At 34.1% G+C, this 24,128-nt stretch overlaps 1 protein-coding gene across 5 annotated transcripts in view; it reads right to left on the reverse strand.

Annotated features, from left to right (window-relative positions):
• LOC114929917 (neural-cadherin) overlaps positions 1-24,128 on the reverse strand; it is a 219,585-nt gene that overhangs the window by 167,296 nt on the left and 28,161 nt on the right. For 3 of the 5 annotated variants that reach the window (XM_085489612.1, XM_085489613.1, XM_085489616.1), the window contains exons 2-4: positions 3,827-5,227; positions 3,059-3,109; positions 1,763-1,954 (exon numbers count right to left, since the gene is read on the reverse strand). In XM_085489612.1, the coding sequence (XP_085345738.1) occupies positions 1,763-1,954; positions 3,059-3,109; positions 3,827-5,141 (1,558 nt within the window). In that variant the 5' untranslated portion in view covers positions 5,142-5,227. Of the gene's footprint in view, positions 1-1,762; positions 1,955-3,058; positions 3,110-3,820; positions 5,228-24,128 lie in introns of all 5 variants that reach the window. The other 2 variants (XM_085489615.1, XM_085489614.1) reach the window with 2 other exon arrangements.

The raw sequence follows: 24,128 nt of genomic DNA on the forward strand, positions 1-24,128 counted from the left end.
AACAATCGAGCGTTTAGGAGAATCAAATGGTAGTTTAACATTTGATAGCATTTAAGCTATTATTCGTCAGTGTAATATATTACGCATCGCATTAATAATACGGCGTTAAATTACAAGCATACTCCATATCGTATACTATAATGCGCAACAAAAATTCTTTATAATATTGAAATGCGATCGTGAGGGAAAGCATTCGGCATAATAGCGTTATTACATGATATAATCCTATAAATTGCAAAATATGATACCGGGTCACCGGCGTAATCATCGCGTGCGCATTTTCGATGACGTCGATGTGCGATTTTACACCGATATGTTGCGTTGGCTAGATTAATAATTAGGCCGTACGCGCGATTGTTCCGCATGTTTCTATGCACATACATGCACTCAGATATTAAATCCACATATTTCTCGTGTAATTAATGAAACGATATTATTCGATTGGCTGAACACAATTTTTCATATAATGACAACATCGAACTCTTTGACATTTACCTAAACCAAATAAGACAATTAGTCTTTTTGATTGCTATAGTAATTTTCAATATTGGTTGCAAGCACAGCTGATATGAAATTTAATTTCTTTATAAGCTCAAAGAATTTCAATAAAAAAAGATATACAGAGAATTATTAATACAACCATTTTTCAAGATATGTAATTTTGGTTGTTTCTCTTTTTTTTTTTTTTTTTAAGAAAAAATTGTTCTGAAATTTATTCGATGAAAATTATTCTAATTTATTAGACTGAATTATTTTTTATGACGAATTAGAGCTTTATAAAAATTTTCAAATACAAATAATGCAATAAATGTTTGTGTAATGCAAAATAAAATTAGCATCAAATTATAAAATCTAGCCGTACGATAGCTTTATTTTGACGGATGAGAATATGAAAACAGAATATATATGAGAGACACTTCCTATAAAAATTATTTTAATTACATATGTTTAAAATTCTTAAACAATCGCCGAGAAAAAATCAATTATCCATTATGACACAGATGTATTAAATTTTGTTCTCATGTGTTATTATGACACAAATTACAGCTTTACAAGAATTTTCAAATTAAGTATTAATGCGATGCGCGCGTTTGTATTACAAATAGCATCAAATTATATTTTGACGGATGCGAATATGAAAATAGAATATGCAAGAGAATATGTAAGAGAAACTCCCTATAAAAATGGTTTTAATTCCATATTTGTTGCTTAAACAAATATTGCCAAGAAAAAATCAATTACTCTATTGAAAAAAATTTGTTAACTCGACTAAACTTTCCAACTAAATTACTATTTTATTAATCGAACATATATTAGTATTTAAATAAAATATACGTTTTGTTAGATTTAATATGTTATATTTAATTAAAATATTTTTATATGTTCAATTAAGAAAATAATATTTAGTTGAAAGGTTTAGTCAAGTTAACAAATTTTTTTCAGTGTCATTATGACAGAGATGTATTAAATTTTCTTGATATCTTTTCTTATTATCAAAAATTATTTCCTCGATCGAGCTTTTCGAATGCAACACAGCCTAAATATTAATTTTTCGAAATATTTTTCTTAAACGGAGTATAAAAATCGCATAAAATCGTAAAGCCTTTAGGAGGGTCAAGTATATATCTCTCACAATTCGCGCTTTTATAACATCGACAGATTAATCTCCCCGTACTTATTACATCATCAGCGACAGAGTTGGGTGAAGAGAGAGCGTTAATGATCGAAATATCGAATCTCGATTGCTCATGTTATTACGTACTTCGATCTCGCACGATGAAGTAATGGATGTTATGGTCGGTGTCGGGATCTCTGGCTTGAAGGGTAAACACGTGAGTGTTCGGCGGTGCATTCAACTGGACGACCGTTTGCATCGGTAGAGGCCGATTAATGAAATACGGAGGCTCGTCGTTGACGTCCTTCATGTTGATGATGACGCGCTGATTGTCGGTATCTATAACGTCACATCGATTACCGCATATACGTAGCAGCCATAAGAGCACTATTAGCGTGTTAAAACAATTGCTGGTTCGCCATTTGCGTGTCACTACAATTTTTGTCACTACAGTAACACTATTTTTATCTAATCTTTTTATTAAATAAAAAAAAAAATATTAATTTAAAAATAATTTAAAAGTTAATTATATTATATATTTTATTCAGAGGCAAGGAATTGGATTTTTTTATATATAAAAAAGATATTTTGTTGAAAACAATTTATATTGAATTTCATGAATATTTAATCCAATATATTTCTACACGCTAATACGTAATTACACTTGCTTTTGAAAATGAAAGAGAGTCGATTGGATTTTTAATGAATAGCTATCCTTCAAAGAGTTTCCTTATGTAAATACATACATTTTTTATTTTCATTCACAAATAGCGTTCAGCGTCGATAAATAGTAATTTATTTTGCAATCTCGAAAATTTTACTAGAAGCGTGTAAACAAGAAAATGTGCTTTTACAGAAGATTTTTAAAGATTGATATACAATGTGAAAGCAATATGGTATGTATCGATATTCAACATTATTTATTTAGTGTTGAAGTGAATGATATGAATTGCTACTTACATTGGAATCCTTTGGAAGTTGATGATGCGAGAAAAGAGAAAAGAGAGCCATCATTATTATTAGTTCTACATACATGGGAATAAGAAATTATAAATAAATAAGGCAACAAATATCTGGCGTACAACACATGGCTAAAAGAAAATTATTAATTTTCAGCTACAAATATATTTTATTACAAATTACAATTATATCAAAAAATTAAAATTTTATAAAGAAACATTAAAAATATAGTTTCAAATACATGTTTAAATATTTTTTGCCGTATATATTTAATAATTTATTATATCTGTATGAATTATATATTTGCTGCCAATATTCTTATCCACCTCTAATTTAATCAGATATACCGCAACCTTTAAATAGAGCTTCAGAGATAGAATATGAATTAGAAAAAAGCGTGAATGTGTAAGAATGGTCCGTGAATTTTGTGACAGTCGACTGAAACTATTTCAGGCAATATTGATTTAAAGAAAAACATTATACCATCCCAAAATGGGCACGGGACACCGAGTGGGGCATATTGTGCGCATGGCTCTTGACACGTGAAACATCGACAAGAGAGTACAAAATTAATTAAACAATAAACAGTAAAATTTATTTAAAAATATATTATCGAATATCGTATTCAAAAATATAAATTAGAGTAAAATTAAGCAGGGTGTCTAGCGGTCAGGGAAATCTGGAAAACCGATCAAGTCAAGAAATTTTACTATTTGTCTGGATTTTTTCACATTATTCTAAATTTATATTTTCATCGTCGGGTTATTTTATTTCAATGTGTTTGATAGAGACAAAACTAAAAAATTTAATATATAGTATAAATAAAAAAGATGATTATTTAAATAGTTTATAGTGACATATATTTGTTTCGATTATCGTACATAATGCAGATTAAATAATTGATTGAAATTTTTATTTTAACTTCCAAACCTTTTCATTGTTGACAAAAATATCTCAAAGATTTCACGATTGAACATTTAATTGATTTATCATATAGATATATATAATTTATATATTTGGAAAAAATAATACTAAAAAGTCAGGGAATTTTTTTCATCGAGTCTGCTGGACACCCTGTCAAAATAATAATTCGTAAAAAATATATCTCTTTCATATAACACCTGATATAATAATAAATAGAAATAAAAATCAAATGAAATACTTACAAACGAAATATAACGACAGCGAGCTGACCAATGATCTATATGTATAAAAAGATGTATATGAGAAATTGGGTGATATTACCTGTACCTGTGTTCGTGATAGTAACCCAGAAGTCGATAGTCTTCTCCGGACCCAGTTCCTCGTAGTCCCACTTCTGCTTGACCATGACAGAGCCGTTCGCGCCCACGGTAACCCATTTATTCTCGTCTCTTATCTTATAAGTCTCCTTCTCGTTCTCCTTCTCGAGATAAAACGCGATCTTGCCCTCGATATTTCCATCCGCCTCCGTGAAATCGACCTTCTTCGTCGGCCGCACAGCCCGGGTGACTCTTCTCTTCTCTATCCGGTGCACCTCCGGCGACTCGTCCGGCTCCGTGGTGAGGAATCTCACGATGACCTTGGCCGGTCTCTCGGCACTGCGACTAGGCGTGTGCAGATCATGCGCCTCGACGATCAGCTCGCATTCGCTGTCCTGCTCCGAGCTGACTTCCGGCTCACCAGCGAGCAACAGTTCGCCGGTCTGCGGCACGACTATCAGCAGACTGCTAGGCGTCACCAGCTTGTACGCGACCCTGTCCCCGTCCGCGTCCTTGGCCGTGACCTTGCCGACGGTGGAGAACCTCTTCCAACCGGGCAGCGCAGTGACGTCGCCACCGTTGCGCAACGTATCCAGATTGGTCGGCCTGATCTCGAAGACGTAGAGCTCGCGTTCGAAAATCGGACTGTTGTCGTTCACGTCGAGCACGTGGACGATGCCGCTGATCTTGGACGTGCTGAGAAAGTTCCCGTCCGACGCGTGTATCACGACGGTGTAGAGACCACGTGACTCGCGATCCAGCGGTTTCGCGCTCACCACTCGGACACCCTGCATCTGGCTCTTCAGGGTGAGGTTGAAGCCGGTCTCGTTGGACTCGTTCTCGCGTAGAGCGAACGGACGTTCCCCGTTATCGTCCGGCAGGATTTTGTAATGGACCGGAAAGCTGCCACGCGCCCGCAGAACCGGAAATCCGTCTATTTGCGTGCCGGCAACCGCGTTCTCCGCCACTTCGCCCTCGCCGAGACGGTCGTGCGAGAAGGTCAGCATGTTCCGGCGATTGATGACGTAGAGGTGAAGGTCGTGGGTCTGGGTGCCGTTGGCCAGTTCCTCCAGGACGATCAGGTTGACAGGACGGTCCACGAGCGGCGTCAGATCCGACGTTGTCATCACCAGGCCGTTGCCAAGCACGGTGAAGTACTTGGAGAAGCCGGTTTCCAGGAGGCGAAAGTTCGAAGGCCGACTCGCCTCGCCCCGGAACTGCGTCACCTCGTAACCGGGGTAAACATCGTGCGGCAACACGGCCACCTTGGCGTAGGTGACGGAAGTGGCTGCTAGGAGGAAGACGATGACTCGTACGCGCCACATCCTGCTTTATTTCTTCTTTCTTGGTCTCTCGCTCTTTCTCTCTTAGAACTCCAGGACCTTTACTAGAGCATCAGTGCTGACGCCAACTGAAAGTAGATAACGGGGAAGATTATTTTATCTGTCGGAGAAAGGAAAAAGTGTATTTAAAGATAGCTATGGATATACGTATTAGGAGCCAATTAAGTTTATTACTAAGTCATTTAATTAGGTATCAATTAATTATTTCACTATTTCTATCTTTTATAATTGCTTCATTTATTTTCGCTTTTTATTGTTATTATTTTAATTTGATACAGAAATATTGTTGAGACTTGTATATTTGGAATATTTTCTGCTGGTATCGTTGCAGTTTTTATCAAATCAATTTTTTATAAAAAAATATTATATAATTTTTTTTTTTTATAAAATGTCAAATCTTTGTAAAAAAAGAAAATTCACGAAGAGTCTACGATTATCTGCTATAAACATTGAATTACTATATATCTAAAGAATTCTTTCCTGTTATAAATGAATAATGTTAATAATGCACGTATATTTAATTTTACAACAAATCGTTACATTTAAACTAATCGGGTGGAAAATACTGCGAAACGTTTGGATCGCAGGAAATTAGTGCATAAATCTTTTGTGTAACGTGATAATAGAAGGAAATGCATCACGCTCGTAACATTTTGTATGTCTGACAGATATGTTACAAATTTATCGAAACAGATGGATTGATGGCATATAGCCATAATGAGACCGTGATGGCTAACGTTCGCGTTTGAGCATTTCCGGTGTGCATTTTGTATGTATTTTCAATCGTTCCGTTTGGAATGTGAACGGCCGAGAGCCGTAAATTCATTAGCCGTGAACAATTCGCGCTACGCGACTCTATATAGCCGTGACGGTATTTATTCGCGGCAATTACGCGCACATCGGCCGCAACGTGAGAAAGCCTTCATGTAGATTATTAAACGTGTGTGTGTGCGTGCATGACCCGCGTTACGTATTGGAAGCAAACGCGGCACAAATTAACCTTAATTTTATTTTCCATCGAACACACCCTATACATGACTATATAACGTTGAACAATCATTTCCTGTGAGGTGTATTGGATAGTGCGCATTTTTGTCATACTCTCTTCTCTTTTAAAAATTAAACGGAAACATTTGGGGAACATGACAAACATTGACTGAAGTTAAAATTTACTCCAGATTTTAATAATAATATATATTAATAATATTTTTATTTAATCGTGAATGAAAAAAAATATTTGGATTGATTAATAGAAGCATTTATATTAATTGAGTTGTATAGGAAAATTCTAGATTACACACCCTATACCTATATGATTATAACACTCATTTCCTGTAAGGTATATCAGATACTACGCATTTTTGCATGTCATTCTCTCTTCTCTGCTTTTAAAATTTAAAAGGGAAACATTTGGGAAAATATATAAACATTGACTGAAACTAAAATTTACTCCAGATGTCTACAGATTTAATAATATTAATAATATTTTTATTTAATCGTGAATGAAAAAAAATATTTGGATTGATTAATAGAAGCATTTATATTAATTGAGTTGTATAGGAAAATTCTAGATTACACACCCTATACCTATATGATTATAACAGTCATTTCCTGTAAGGTATATCAGATACTACGCATTTTTGCATGTCATTCTCTCTTTTCTGCTTTTAAAATTTAAAAGGGAAACATTTGGGAAAGTACAAACATTGACTGAAGCTAAAATTTACTCCAGATGTCTACAGATTTAATAATATTAATAATATTTTTATTTGATCGTGAAAGAGAAAGAAATATTAGGATAATAGAAGCATTTATATTATTAATTGAGTTGTAGGAAAATTCTCATCTCAAAATTACGTACATTTGAATAAGCTATTTATATCCTTATAATTCATTTTTGATTATGTGCAACGCAATATAAATTGTAAAGTTCTTGTGTGAATATAAAATTTTATCTGTCTTTTTGACTTAAAATTTTAATTTTACACTTTGTATTCAATTACTGCGAAAGCAGTGTAATCACTCGCATGAAATCGGCTTTATATGAAACGTTTATACAACTTCGGTATTATAATAATAGTCCGAAAAGGGGAAAACTCATAATTCTAACGATAAAGATGCAAGCTGAATGTAAAACAATGCAAATTGAACCATTCTAATGGTAATTGTACGCGTTTATGAAAACACCTTTCTCTAGACACACACACACATAACGATTATCCCGATTCTTACGAACTTGCATTTACCTCGTAATACGTGTATATCTGAAATTGGATTCTGAAAAAAGTTGATTTAGAAAATAATAAATTAAACGCAAGACGTTCAAAGCACAGTTATACAATCTAAATATTCAATCTAAATTCATACATATATCAATTTAAATATTCAATATAAATTTAAACACAGCAGAAGACGTTTCAAATAAATAACACCATGATAATACATTCATTAATAATTTTAATTAATTTAATATTAACATAATTGTATCTTTAGAAAAAAATTAACGAAATGCACGGCAAAAAAGTATCGTTGCCTAAAGTAATTGAGATGCAAAAGAAAAATAGAATACGACAAGCGACGCGTCTTTGGCTGTCATACGCTACGCAGGATGCGATGAACAATGTCCGCGTCGCTGTACCGGAAATAAGAACCGGCGCGTACGAGTTGACCATTGTCATTTAGTAACCCTCCGTTCCATTTGATTCTATTCACGCCCCGAGAGAACCGGATGTGAGGTCAGCCGCGGCTCGTTTAAGTTTGGAACGGCCGTACCGAAAAAAAGAAATATCCGAACATAACTGTCTTTGTGATACAGCGCGCTTGAAACACGACCCTCAATATTAAACTATATCTCTGTATGTGATATTATATAAAATAAGTAAGTGAAAGATTCATCCTTGACAGAATTATGGTTGCCGGAAGAAACGCGGTATGATTTTAATGTTATCGGATATTTTTATGTCAGCAAAAGAAATATAATTTTGTAATATATTATATAATAGTTTTAGAATATTACAAAATTATATTTAATGTTATAATATTATAATAATTTTATATGTAATGTTATAAAATTAGAGCTTTAATAGTTTTATGATATTAAACGATAAAAATATTTATATAATATAGAATAATACTAATTATAACACGAACTTTAATTCAAAGTTTTATTAACTGATAATATAATTTGACATAATAATAATTTAAAAATAATTAGTCAAGCATAATTAACCGAGGAAAATAAGATATAGAATTATTTTTTATTTGCAAGATATTTAAATGAGGGAAAATATCACTGAGATGTTAATACGATCAAAAGTTTAAATTCGCAAGTAAACATTATTTTTTCATTAAAAGCGAATAAATTACACGTATATGTAAAAGAATCAAAACATGTGCAATCTTTCGAAATATTTAAAAAATGTGTATTTTTTAGCTACGTAATTTAATATCGACTCTTTTTGCACAATACAGTTCTTTCAACCAACATATGCCAATTAGAAGTGTGTGCGTACATATGTATGTACATTTTACGCACAGTCCTCAAGTTTGCATACTGCTTCATATTTCTGCGTACTTATTTATTTTTTTCTTTACATAGTTCTTATTCCTCGAAACGTAGTTAGAAACAGATGCGCTGTAACATACATCCAAAAGCATTCGTTCACCATTCTACCAACTGTTGCGTTAATAGCATACGAATTTCCCGTTGCATGCAACGATAATAAGTTCGCATGTGTCCCTTCGCTCACAGGAACTAGGAAGACTATCTTTGTGCGCGAACCGCATATTCATAACAGGACAATACCGCAGTGCATTTTCAAGAACTCAATATACCGCGCGCAACAACTGTTTCTAACAACGCATAGATCCCACGTAAGAACTTGCAATTTCTCGAATATATATTTTCGGCAAATATATCTCTCTTGATACCCCGCAACACATTTATCAAGGAGACTGATTCGAATTTGATCGTCACAAGCGCGCAACAAATCTTATGGGACCATTTATTATATAATAGTATATAATAATATATTTTATATATATTTATATATAATATATTTTATACATATTTATATATATTTTATATATATATAATATATTTTATATATATTTATATATATTTTATATATATTTAAATATATTTTTACAAATATATTATATATTAAATATATTATATAATAACAATATATACTCTTCTTCAGGATGTTTCCTGAACAACAGTTTGAAAATTAGCTGTATATACGAACAGTATCTAAATTTATAATAATTCAATATATTATAATATATCCACACTACATTTTAATATGAAATACCTTATTCCATACCTATTTCAACGTTTTCAATAACTCCTTGACAACTGAATCGCGTTAGCGGCAGCGATACGTATTGAATTCATCTACGACTATGTGTCATCCCTATACACACGTCTCTTTCAGTCATAGTCTATACTCGCACACATTCACAATCCGTTTATATGCTCGTACATAACAACACTCTCTCTCTCTCTCTCTCTATCTCTCTCTCGGTGTTTCCAATCTCCGAGTCATCTCCCCAGCGGCCTCGAGAAGTCGAGACCTCCAGTCCCTCTGGAGGGACACGAGTCGAGGGCTTGGAAGCAGATGCTCTGCCAAGTCTGGCAAGCCTACATTATACGGTTAAGTCCGACGAAACACGACACCTAATCCCTCCTCGAAACATATTAAGTGACTGCCTTCAGCCTGGGACGACCGGGCTTTCGAGTGAGCACGAAAAACGATACATCGCGCATCGCCGGCAGCAACAAAAAATAACGCGGCTTATTCCGGCGCGCTGACCTTGCGAGATCGGTGATGCACTTGCGGGTGTAATGCACCCGCATAAAAGACCTCATCGTCGAGTCCCTGTCGGGGATAGCTGGGCGGAAGAACGTCTCGAATTTTTCTCACGAGAGAAAGGGGTAATCGACAGGTGCGCTTTACTTTGTTAGATATTTTTTTTTTGTCAAGTTGTAAGTAAGAGCATTCTTTTATTTATTTGTATGAAACTTACGATAAAGTTAATTTAATATGCTCAGTTAATATATTTGCGTATAGTATCTCGATCTTGACTTTATTGGAAAAAAATACATTTAATAATTGAAATGCCATTTGTATAACCGTATATTCTTCAATTATCGGTCATCAATAAAAATTTATTATTAATTGTCTTGTTCCAATTTTCGCCGATGTAATCTGAAACATTTGTCATGTTTATTGGTGCTTTAAAATTAAGAATTGATAAAATCAAATGGCTATTTAATAAGCTAAAGGGGCAACTATATATATACATATTATATTTGGAGAAAGGATTGACACAGAAACCTACATTGAATATATTTAATATTTTATTCGAACGGTTATATATCGAGATAAAAATTAATTGCTCATAACTATAATCATTATAGCATTGCATTAAATATTATCCCGATATCACCTGATTATTTATGAAATATTTTGTGTTGTATAAAATTTATTACTTATATTATTAATTTCTATGCGAGAGATATTCGCATCGTTATTCAATTAATTATTTCCTCACATTATTAAGAAATTAATAAACATGTATTTAAAAATTGCGTATTAAGAAAAATTATCGCGATATATATATTTAACTATTGCTACGCTTATAATTTTTTACATTTATTAGTTACATATTTCTCATTTATTTATTAAAATAATCTACAAGTTATTATAGGAATAATATGTATCTAAAAGAATCGATTAGAGTGGAAAACCTTTTTTTTTATTATTACATATATGTTACAACAATTAGAACGGCGTATTTAAAAAAGAATTTTAAAAATGCGAAGAGGTTTCGCAAGTTTCAACTGCGTCAATTTGATCTGAACACGTAAAAGTATCTGAATATTTTTTACGACTGTTTGTTTCTATGATGACTATGTATCTTCACGATTACCACGCGTTACCGTAGTAACAAAGAAGAGCGTAGATCCAATAACTCGACTTTAATCAACAGGATTAATAGCCATTCTGTATAAAGCGCAATAGATTCATCAAAAAGAGAGAATGCTAATTAAACCGTTGTTGAAGCGGGATAATTATACGGGATGTATAAGTTGTAGACATAGCAATGCGAAATATCTCTCCGTTTGTGAAACTAAACGCTAAGTGAAATGGAAATTGCACATTTACATCTAACAACAGTCACATCAAGTAATGCCATTTAATTACATCCGATACGGCATATTTGTAAATCAAGGAATTTATTGGCAAGAACTCGTGTTAGAGAAACTGAACTTGTGTAGCTTTGTTTAGAAAAGACGATTAAAATTCTCAGATTTTCGGAAGGATTACGTAATAAATTGTTGGGAGTGTCATAAATATTAATCTTACAAACGTGCACGTCGCGTGTAATTCTGATAAAAAATTATATGTGTTCTAAGTATCTCCTAAATATATTGTTGCATCGGAATGCACATTTTGCCCTCTGTCTCTCTCTCTCTTTCTGTGTTTTTTAATGCCGTCCCATTTCTCTAGCTTTGTTTTGCCTATAGAGATAAAACTAATAGAAGGTGCGCGGAATTAAGAGGAGAATTTCGCTTCACCGTAATGCTGAAACTGTCCCCATATCTTGACACGTGCACGCTATACAAGTAGTTATAGTGCATACATAATATATTGTACAAGAGAAATACCTAAAATTACATTCTACAAAACACGCAACGTGTTTGACGCTCCAATTTTAGTTATTAACTCAATTTATAGAAGCAAACAGGGTTTCTGATTTCTCACGACATCTTTCATCTTTCTAGAAAAGAGAAGTTTATTTTAATTCGTTGTCTGTCAATTTTTAAATTAAAGAAAAATTATAAGTATTCATCAAAATTTGTATATTTTATTTTATTCATATTTAATTTTATAATATATTCTATTGCATTTACTTATAATAGCACAATCAATATTGGATTAAGTAAATTGCTGTGTCAATTATTTGAACCACAAAGAGCAAGTAGAATTTCCTTAATTTTTTCTGTTCATTTTTGTTTCTATAATTTAAAAAAATCTCGCAGAAAATTTCTTCATTGTAAACATTTGACATTCTTTCAATATTATCATTTGGAATAATCATGTGCAAAAGTAAAAAGAAAGAAATCTTACTGTTGTCACAGAATTAAAACTTCGGGAGTCCCTCGCAAGTTTTAATTCTGATTTTCTTTCGCGAAATTCTCGAGAGTGTATTCACAGGACGAGAGGAACAAAGTTACAAATAAAATACGATAATCACTGAAACCGTTTCCTTGACGCGATGGTTCGTTGTAATTCCTAACAAAACGCTCGCTATAATAGATGAACTTCGGAAGAACCTTACCGAACTTATATAAAACCGTTTCAAATGGACTGCGTGAAATCGCGTGGGCTGCCGGATAAATCTTGCCAGGCTAATAGGCTTATGTCACGGTTTAAATTCGCTCTCTTTGGATCGGTCTTATTTCCCACTCGGTGAACGAGAAAGGAAAATCCACGACATAGGAATTCTCCACGATATAGGAATTTCGTTCACGCGTCATAAAAGAGAAAAACTTTAGCTATGTATAACTCGTCCCGCAAAAAATTCAATTTCCATCTAGATACAAACTCGAGATATTATAAGCTTTCTTCAATTTTTATAGCATAAATCCTGGAATTATTTAATTATAATCTCTAGAATTATTATTTAATTTTAAAATTTGCAAAGATTATCTTTTCGTGTTTCGAAATAATTAATCTTCTTTCTAATTTTTAGAACATAAATTTCTGAGATTATTTAATAAGAAAATTATGCTTTTTGGAATTAATATTTAATTATAAAATTTGCAAAATAAGGAAATTATGCTTCTATATTTATATATCTTACATAGATTCGCTCTTTTTAGAATTTGAAATGTTATTAAATTTTACAATCAGTGTATAGAGTGAATAATAAGATTCAAAACTGCCGTGTCGATAATATTTACTCGTATTACGGTGACTTATTTGCAGCTGAGATCGTTCAAAACATAATAAGCTGCGAGTTGCTCCGATCGTTTTGTAAAGAACGCTTTAAACGCACTTTATTCGTTCTCTATCGTAATTCCAAAGGCTCAGTTTAGTAATCTTATCATCGGATCCAACTACGATCCTTACAACAACGGAAGAAAAGGCATTTAAATGCGCCAAAGAACATATTGCCACAAACCTCTCATAGCGTAAAGCCCTCGCTTTGTGCATCACGGAGTGTTCATTATAGCTGCGATTTCTACGAAGGAATACAAGGCATGCTTTATCCGTCGTAGATTTCGAACGCGATCGCTATCGAGACAAAGAATTCGCATTCTCTCCACCTGTCATCATGCGTTTAGATTTCCTTTTTTTTTATTTTTTATGGAACACAAGCAACCTTAATTAGCTCTTGTAACATGACATCGACTTACATCTAAAATGTCTTCGCGCAGAATAATTAATGCATATTAATTATTATTGTCATGTTTATTTTAAAGCCATGACTTTTTCATATAAAAATAAAAAAACAATTTTTTAGAAATATATTTATTTTTTAAATACTTTAAATAGAATAATTTCTTAAATTTATAACTTTTTCTGAACAGATGTGAATATTACATTTAATGAAATTTATTTTTTTGTTCCAAAGAATTCGTGTAAAGCATTTTGTTCCTACCTGACACTATGCGTTTATATCTTTTGCAATTGATTACGAAACACAATCAAGGTTAATTAGCTCTTGTAACATGAAATCGATTTACTTCGATAAATACCTTCGCACAGAATAATAGAATAATTAATGCACATTAATTAACGTTTATGTATATTAACACGCGGTTTTACATACAAAAAGAAAGAGAAAACAAACTTCCTTAAAAAATATATTGCTCTCAAATACTTGATGAATTTTCCCTTTATTAATTTTTTTCTGAATAGATATGAATATTAGCATTCAATAAAATCTATTTTTATATCAATTTTTATATCTGTTTTTTTATAAAATCTTGTGTACGTTAAAGGATCACTATTTGTTGACATTGATTCAAGCGAACGTGATGAAATAGTTAGCGGATGCTTTCTGATTTTCTATGCATACAAATTGACTCGTTAGAGATACACGGGATACTCACATGCAATCGGATCAAATACTCATGATTGCACGAAAGTATAGACTAGTTGCATTCGGAATTGATACTGATTTAACGCGACGCGCGTAATTATTTAGCTCATATAAATAATTATATAATGTTTTTTTTTGTTAAAGATATCATAAAAAATATGTAGGTTTTACGTCGCGGAATAAGTGTAAAAGTAAATTTGAAAAAAAATAAAATATTGTATAATTTTTAAAAATCCTGGATTGCTTGGAAAAAGAAAGAAAAACGACCAATTACACTTGTTTTCCAACTGCGTTCCATATATATGGGTAAAGCACATATTTGTATGAATCGGTAAGCTAGTAAATAGAAGCGTACTTCGGGATTGAAAAACATAGAATCGTAAGCGACTGCATTTGTTTATCGTAGCCTGCCATCACGCAAATACTAAACCATGTATGTATGTCGCAAATCACTGTGTGATAATAAATTGCGATCGTCAGCGATCAAAGACTTGAGTTACGTTGAGAAAAAATATTGCTCCCGTTACGAGTCAACTTGTTGAATGATAATTATTATAAAAAACATTTTATTACATACAGTTTTAAATTCTCTCGTAATAGCAAAACTATTTTTATGACGGAATAACTCTCATTTAATACATCATTATTCGATACTTATATGAGTACGATACATAAATTTAATATAATGCAGTGTGTTTAACGATATTGAAATTTATTATGTATTAATTTCAAATGTTGAAGATTGGAAATGTATGAATGATTCTAGACCCCTATATTTATTATTAAATCTATGTTATTAAGATCATTATGGAAGAAACAAGAGAAATAATTAATGGCCAGATTATTAAACATACTCGTATTTAAATAAAGTTATGTATATATACATAACAAACAGAAATAATAATTAAAATATGACCATTTAAATCGCATTGTTGACTTTATTTGGAATTATTGTTCAAAAGTTATTTTAAAGTGATTGCTTTCGTTCCGTATAATGTGACACGCAATTGAAAGGATACTTTGTATTGACATTGTTGGAAAAAATATACGCTAATTGTTAAAAACACGAATTTTAATCGGACATCACTATTCGGTTCAATGTACGGATATACGGTTTGCATACAAACGCTATTTGGTGAATGTTGTATTGAAACAACGTGACTGTTTCAAACGAACAAGTTACCTGATTCGAGACGAAAAGTCGGCACGAAAATTATTATTATTATTGCCCTCGTGTGTGGAAGAAAAATGTTAAGAACTTTTAATCGAAAATCCAACGTTGATTTTTTTATATATTTAATTGCATTAGTTCTTAATGAAGTTAATTAGTGTGATTAACTGTAAATAAAATTAAATTTTATTTGCAGAATTTCTTGTCGTTCATTACGAATGCTATTAATTAACTGTTATTCCATGATAAATTATAAAAGTGTGCTAAATTTAATATATAAGAATGTATATCAAATTCTTTCTCGATTAAAAATTTCAACATATAAAAAGCTCGATGAGAGTAATGTTTGCATGAATGTTTGCATGCATTTTTCTACACTGCCAATACAGTTAATTAACAGTATATTACGAAAGCTAAATTAAGCGCAAAATCTGCATATTAAAATTTTTGAGAGAAAACTCTTAAAATTAAATCAATTATTCATTCGCAGCTTTCCAAACATATAAGTTATTTGTATGTTTCCATTAATTTTATTTAAAAAAAAAATGCATTGAACTATTTTTTTAGTTCTTCTCAACGTGTTCATTACTAGATACAAATAATTAAAATTTACTTTAATTTTTTCTGCATACAGAGAGAGATATATCAATTTGAAAAGGATATTTAACTTGTCGCGTAAAAAATACGACAAGCTTCTTCGCGCAAAACTCAATACTCGATAGAAAGAATTCGCAGAGGAACAAACTGTCAACATGTCAATCCACATGTTCGTCTCACCGTTGACAAACCAATATTTGACTACACTAAAACTCTATGCGCGAACGCGGATTAAATATTTTTTTTTTGGCGTCGTGGTAAAAATTCGCGAACGCGGGACGAAAGTGCATGTTGCAGTTTGCACTAGGTGGAAGAGGAGAGAGATTGCTCGTTTCGGTTATGAAATGAGGCATTTCGGCGGACGCGGAGTTTCGGCGTGAACGCAGTACGAATCGACAAGCCGTCAGTTAACGTCAGTATCAATTTTAAAGTAAACCGGGGACCGGTTAGGTAGGGCAAAACGGGGATTGCCGCAAAAAAAGCTAACGTGTGACTGACGGCGGTGTATTTGCCTCCGATGCGACAATTTTAATTAACCAATCAGCGGGTCAAGAACCCGTGGATTAAAAGCTCCGGTTATCGATAGTTTCGATTTTCTCCCGGTTTGACGCACGGTTTTGTAATCCGTGGCTTTTTCGACGATTAAATCGAAAATTTATTTTGGGGAACGACAATGCATTTCTTCGCCCATTGTTCGTTTTATTAGTCGCGCGTTGACTGTTAACTGTTAACTGTAATTTATATCGCAATTAGCATCCAGCTGAAATTATGCATCTGCATAAGATTATCATTTACAAAATATTCATAAATATTCTCTCTTTATGTAATTATATATTTTATATTAATTATAATAAATTCGGAGAGCATAAATGGACAATTTGAAGCTTTATCGAATATTTGGCTTATATGTGTATAAATAAAAAATATAATATAAAAATAAAATAATATATCAAGAAAATTTACTATATAATGCATATGTGTATAAATAAAAAATATAATAGATACATCAAATATAATATAAAAATGAAATAATATATCAATAAAATTTACTATATATAATGCATAAATAAAATTGCGTCATAGCCAATATACAATTACAATAATTTTTAATGATGGAAACAACATGAATTGGAGTTGAAATGAAATTTGCACTATGACGTCTCTCTGACATCTCTTTTGTTAAATTACCCTCTTAAAGAGGCGCTCATTTTCAGAGGTAACGAAGCGATTGTTCGGACCAAGTGTACGTAATGGCTCATCTCACCTTTCGCATAAAGGTGCAGGCAGCGGAACGTAGATCGAAGTAAAATATATACGGGAGGATATACATTGTACTTTACGTGGCGATGAAAATTGATATGCCGTGCGTGTCGTTTTAACAAACACTTTGCACGTGCAACGTCGAAAGGGTGATTTAAGACCGCCGACAGCAGCTGTTTGCGGGGAAGTTATCCTTATTAGAAGGAGCGAGCAACACACTCTCTCTCTTTTATTAAAGATCAGGCGCGTGCGATATTTCCCAGTGCACCCTGTGATCCTCCTTGCGGATTAGAGGGACCTTTTAATCTTTTCATCTGCTGTCCGTGCAAGTTTAGCGAAGTATCGCTTTTATCGCTCTGCGAAAGTTTCACTTTTTCTCTCTCTCTCTCTCTCGTCGTATATCTTTTTAAATTGGATAACTGTATATTATAAGATATTATCCAGTTACAGAAATTTGCTGACGATATTTTCTGTTCTGGGAAAGAAATATTGCGACGTCGTATCTCTCAATATTTTTGTTTTTTTTTTTTAGATTAAGCGAACACATTTTTCAGTGGAAAAATACGGGATTGATTTTTCATAAAGTAATTTTTTTTTTTTTGTTTTTAACGGCGACGCGATATTTTAAATTAATGCAGTCACGACTTCGGTTTTTCGAGAACTCGCTCGTAAAAATTTCTTTACTCGACTCGTCCGTCACCTCTTGACAGTAGTAGTCTTCCCTACGGGAAAACTATATATAATAGTACGTGATAAAATTAAAAATTTATCCGTACAAGAGTACAAGGTGTTTCAAAACTTGGCGAAAAAGTTTTTAACGTGTCAGATTCCTGGTATCATTTGAAGACGATTTTTCCTTAGCTGTATCTAATCTTATATTTTTTCATTCATTGTAGATTATATATAAATTTTATATTTTTTTCTTGATTATTTTTTATTTTCTTATATTTTTTATATATAAAAAAATGTTGAGGGAGACCATCATTTTTAGCATGTTTCCAATTTGCCATTCTAGCAAATAAGCCTTATATGAAAATTCTATCAAAGCAAACTCTATCTAAAATTAATTGAAGAATGTAGTTCTGTTAATATTGTATTTCTACAAGGCTTAGTTTTCAAAAAAAAAACCTTATAATTCGAAAATGATTGGTGTCTCGAAAAATCGTCTCCGAATGATACCAGAAATCCGCCATAAAAAACTCTTTCAACAGTTTCTTTCAACACCCTGTATACTTCGCCGGAGAAGAGTTTCAGGCGCGCACTCGTGTCAGCGATTAGCGATGAACGTGAAGAGCTCCATTGAGCCAATTAAATGGCCGGGGAGAGCACATGCTAACGAGCTGCGTAATGCTTTCTGAGAAAGTGACGCGGCCGTCTGGACGACGGCGGAATGTCCGTCGTAACGAACAAAGAAGGGTCGCGGTAAGAGCGAGGGAGATGGAAAATAAAAAGGAGAGAGATCGATGACAGGAGAGAGAGAGAGAGAGGGATGAATCGTGCGTACTGTAATCGTGAACGGGGTTAATGAGGGGTTAATGAGCGCATCGGCACAAGTCGCCGCGCCGCCAAAGAGACTTCCGATCGATCTTTCTTTTTTCACCCCCGTAGAGACGGTAATTTGCTGTGTAAACTCGGAAACCGGAATATCATCTCCGCCGATGATATTCCCTCGCGATCTTCCTCTCGTCCGCGAAATGCGATCCTACGTCCGTTTCAAGTGCCAGTGGATTCATTAAAAGCTGCTTGACAGCGCGATTTAATAACGATTATATAATTATGAGATATACAGCGACGTGTTATAGACATGTATCTAATCCTATATTTTTTTCATTCATTGTAGATTATATAAAAATTTTATTTTTTTTTTCTTCATTATTTTTTATTTTCTTATATTTTTTATATATAATTTTATATTCACATCTCTCTATGGATCTTTTTCCAATAATTGTCTAAAATTAAGGGGCTGATTTGGTACGTCATTAACGACCTTTTCAATGTTTCAATTTTAATTGTAACTCACAAAACAAGCGCCATTTCATTAACATGACATTTTCCGTTGTACACGTATATTTTATTCTCGCCAAGTTATTTATATTCTATAAATTTAGTGCAGTCATTTCATGAAATAAATTGAAAAGCAAATTAGTCGTTCGAGTCATCACCTGACTCTAATTAGTCGCAACGCTAGTGTACCACGACGCATGCAGCTCGCTGTAATTGCTTCTGGAGAAAAAGCACTTGTTGGACAAGTCGTTAATTATCGCGGAATATTTTGAGCGATAAAATCAAATAACGATGCAATTCTATAATGGCGCGCTCGTATTTAAATAATTATTTAAATTATATAAAATCGAATTTAACAAGGTGACATTAATCTTTGCACAGGAGTTGCTGCGTTCCGGATTAATTACATCACAATCAAAAATTTTCATTTACTATTTATGTGTAAATATATATATATATTTAGTATTGTATAAGCTTTAACAAAAAGAGATACAGAAACAAATAGCAAACTTTTGCAAGAATCATCCCCCAATTTGTCACGAAATATCTCAGCAGATGTTTGAGGTAATCTAACCCTCGCGATATCCATCCCGTGGATTGTTTTACATTCTTCACTGTCGAAGATGGATGTGATCTCTGGACAAACTCTAAGCGCAAGAAAAATCGTCGGGATTAATTCGGTAGTGTTTTCTGCTGGTCGGTAGACAGACACATATTTATCTCCGGAAAATTTCCGGACGACGATTGTGGGCTCTAACATCGTGAGCGAGATACCAGCATTTCAGCTCCCACTGAAATATCATAACGAGGATCCGCCTGTTCTTAAGCGAGTCAGAAACCATTAGTTGCTACGAACTCCAAGTCTCACGATCACTTCGGGATAGTTTGCCGATAACCCTGATGAACTTGGAGAGCGAGTCTCTCCGACAATCAGCGACAACGGACAGGAAGAATAGAGTATCTAAGTTATTCGTACTTTCTTTTATACAAAAAGTCCCCTTGAAACGGATCAACATTGTAATCATTCGAATTTGAATATTAAATATAGCTTTTAATCGTATTAATCTAAAATATTATCAGATTAAAGTTTTGTACTCTTTTGTCTTCGCATTATAAATCCATTATTTGATAGTTTTATTTTTATATAGATACTTTGATTAAAAATAGACGGATAATATTTTTCAAATTTCGATTGAAAAGTATTTACGCGCAAGGAAGAGATATTCCGGGATATTCTGTGCCTGCGCGATAACAATGTCATTTCCCCTGTTCTCCGTTAATTAATTTGAGCATCGATATATCCTACCTTAAAGCGCGCTCGATTAATTTAGGGTGGGTGGGAATGAGGGAGGTGTGTAATAACCCGCGGATCGATCGAGAATGCAGCTTCTTTGGATAATCTGCAGTCGAGAGTGTCGGTATGCGGCCGGTTTTCCATCGTCGACGGATTTCACCGCGATAAAAGCCAAATCCTGATAACGTCGGATGAGAGGAAACTCGCTGGCGATAAAATGGAGGCGAATATAGGGGACCGTGGAAGAGAGAATTGCAGAATGCGGGTGTATATAAGATTTTTCGGTTACGTGAAAGTGTATTACCATGTGAAGCACAACGCGGGAAATTCGGTGTGCATTTCCTGTGCACTCGTGAATTGAATCTTGCCTCGGAGAGACTCGAGAAATTCTGCTGAGACAGTTTTCGAGAAATTTTAAGGTAATTTTCCGTCGCGCTGCGTTGCTCGAAATCTTTCCATTATTCGGATTTTCTCGAAACAATTATTTATTTATTTTATTTTATTTATTAAAATATTTTTAATATTATATTATTTCAGATTTTTGTTCAAGGAAAATATGAAACTAAATTTTTATAAAGAATGAGTTCAGTCGATGTTCACTCTACTTTAAAATTGATAACGCTATCTATAAATGTATGAAACATTCGAAAATAGCTCCGAAACGATTTATATTTGACATAAAACACAGTGTGTCACCTGTGAGATGTTTTCGTTCAGTTCCCTTCGGTACCTCCCGTATATATCCCATTTACGGTTAGTGCCCTCATCGTAACTCAGAAGTTACACCTCGTGTAACTTCTTCCGGCACCCGCGACCAAACTTTACAGCGATTTATGTACGACGTGTAGCCATGCGTCTCTCTCTCCCGCTGTCAACCGCACGACCATTATAAACTCCAAAAACCTCATGTTTAATGTAATTTTGCATACAACTGACGTGTAATTTATTATTTCGCGCCGGTATTATATGGCAATTTTTCGCGAGCGCGTCGTATGAACAATAGTCGCAATAATAATGTATATATATATATCTGTCTCCCTTAAGATCAAAGGGCTTATATTGTGTAGTTTACATCCTGTTCATATACTTTTCTGACTCGACGCAGTCATGTAACCAATAGTAACAACGGCGAGTTCTCCCAGCGGATCGCCGCAGGCATTCGGTTAACTAGATTCTCCACTTTCCATTCGAGCAAATTCTCCGGAGCTCGCCCCCTTCATTTCCTTCGATAATTACAACTTCCTGTCCCGAGAGAGAAAGAGAGATGTAGTAAAAACGTGAGGTGCGCCGAAGACGCGACCTTTCGCATTCGCGAGAAGAACATCGGAAATCGAGGAATTCTTCTCCGATTAAGAAGAAGGATTCTTCACTTTCTTCCCCTATATAGTCCAGTAAAATTAGACTTTGATTTTATAAAAATTAGGAGCAAGCTGAATTTTTGTATGAAATCCTGAAAAATATTCTTAATTTCATCCAGGGTGTTTTTTATGGGGGTAAAAGAAATAAAATTTAGTTTTTTCCCATTATCTCGAAAACTATCAATTTTTCGAGAAAAATAGTTATTATTAAAATTGTAACTCATAAAATTCCCTACGAAAAAGATTATTATACTTTTTTTCGTGGAATTAACCGTTTCGAAGATACAGAGCGAAAAAGACGCGCCCGCAGTACTCTACTTTTTTTACGAACTATAGACATTGCAACTTTACCGTTTTACTCAAAAACGCTTAGTTGTACGAAAAAAGTATACCGACCTTTTTTTATAGAGAATTTTATGAGCTACAATTTTGGTAATAACTATTTTTCTCAAGAAATTGATAGTTTTCGAGATAATGGCAAAAAACTAAAATTTGATACTTTTCAGGATTTCATTAGAACATTGAAATAAAGGTTTCCACAAAAATTCAGCTTGTTCCTAATTTTTATCAAGTTTTGCCCTTTTCAAGTCTAATTTTCCTAGACTATATAATCGGCCATCGAACGAGCGAGTCGAGTCAGGATGAAGAAGGCAGGAACCACCCGCGGCGTCTGATCTTCGCACATCGATTCTCGCGTGCAAAGGCCGCCGGCGCAGTTTAGCTCGTAAAATATTTGGTTGCTGGTTCGGAGAACGACGCCATTTCCCCCTTTTTTTCCCTCTTCTTCCTTCTCTTTCTTGCCTTTTAATCTATCACCCTTCTTCTTTACTCCCCCATCATTTAATATCCTTTAGCTGATCCTCGTCGCACCCTCTCTCCATCCTTCTTCGGCGTCTTTGACCTTCCACCATCATCTCCTTGGCTATTTTCCTCTCTCTCTCTCTCTCTCTCCTGATGTCGGGAGTCGACGAAAAGGGGAAGTCAGAACTTTGCGATCTATCTGTCTCCTTCGGTCTCGGCCGCCGCGCTTTGGGCATCTCTTGATATAAAGGGAACGCTAGGACTAGGGGTCTGCGAAAACCCAGCAGCGACACGGGGAGTCGACCGAGACGACGACGACGACGACAAACTCTCAGCGGGAAAGGCATTCTGGAGCGTGGCAGACGCGGCAAAGAGCGCGGGTGAAACGGGATAGATATAGAGAAGGAGAGCGTGGAAGGCCGACAGACAGAGAGAGAGGGAAGAAGTGCAAGAGAGCTGACAGGGGTGGCGGATGTCGTTGCCAAGAGAGGGAGCCAAAGTGGAAGAGAGAGAGAGAGTCGACAAACGCGTTTCGGTCCAAGGAGCACGCGTGTTTGCGGCGTTAGAGAAAGGTTGTGTAAAAAGAAACAAAGACGAAATAGGGAAAAAGAAACGAAATTGTATTTAAAAGAAAAAGTTTATTTCATTCTGATATTGAATTTTCCCACGGACACGATCAAAAATTGTGAACGAAGGCGCGGGTACATTTTAATTTTTATATCGCAACTACATGAATGTGCAAATTCGTTTTTCCAGAGAGAATGAGACAGGAACAAGATGAATAAGCAAAGAGATCTGTTGAAATACGGGAAGAGAGGAGGAAAAAAGAAATGGAAAAATGGAAACAAAGAGTGAGATACAATTACTACTTTACTTCATCCTGGGATTGAATCTCCCGAGAGCGATTACAGATATTATACAAACTGATATAATGTATAATTTGATAGAGCTATAAAAGCGGATACGAATTTAGAGAGAAACAGAAGCGAGGATACGAGAAAACGAGAGGAAATATAGAGAGGCAGGAAAATTTATTTTATACCGGGATTGAGAGAGAGAATTCTCTAAGGATCAGTCAAAGATTATACAAACCGGTGGAAGTTACAACTATATAAATGTTCGAGCATACGTAGAGTAATAGGAAACATCAGGGATAAATAATGAATGAAAACCGTGGAAATGCAAAAAGGAACGGAGAAGAGAAAGAGAGGGAGAAAAAATTTCTTCTCCTGAAGAGATATAAAATCCTCGACTATCGTAGAGATTATACAAAGTACTATGACTTATAATTTCATATAATTGCGAGAGAGCGCGAGTTCGCGAGAGTTAAAGTTGGATCTCGCGCGATTCAGTGGTATGAATTGTTG

This window comes from Nylanderia fulva, unplaced genomic scaffold (assembly GCF_048542155.1).
Source record: "Nylanderia fulva isolate GAGA-0341 unplaced genomic scaffold, ASM4854215v1 Scaffold9, whole genome shotgun sequence".
NCBI lineage: Eukaryota > Metazoa > Arthropoda > Insecta > Hymenoptera > Formicidae > Nylanderia > Nylanderia fulva.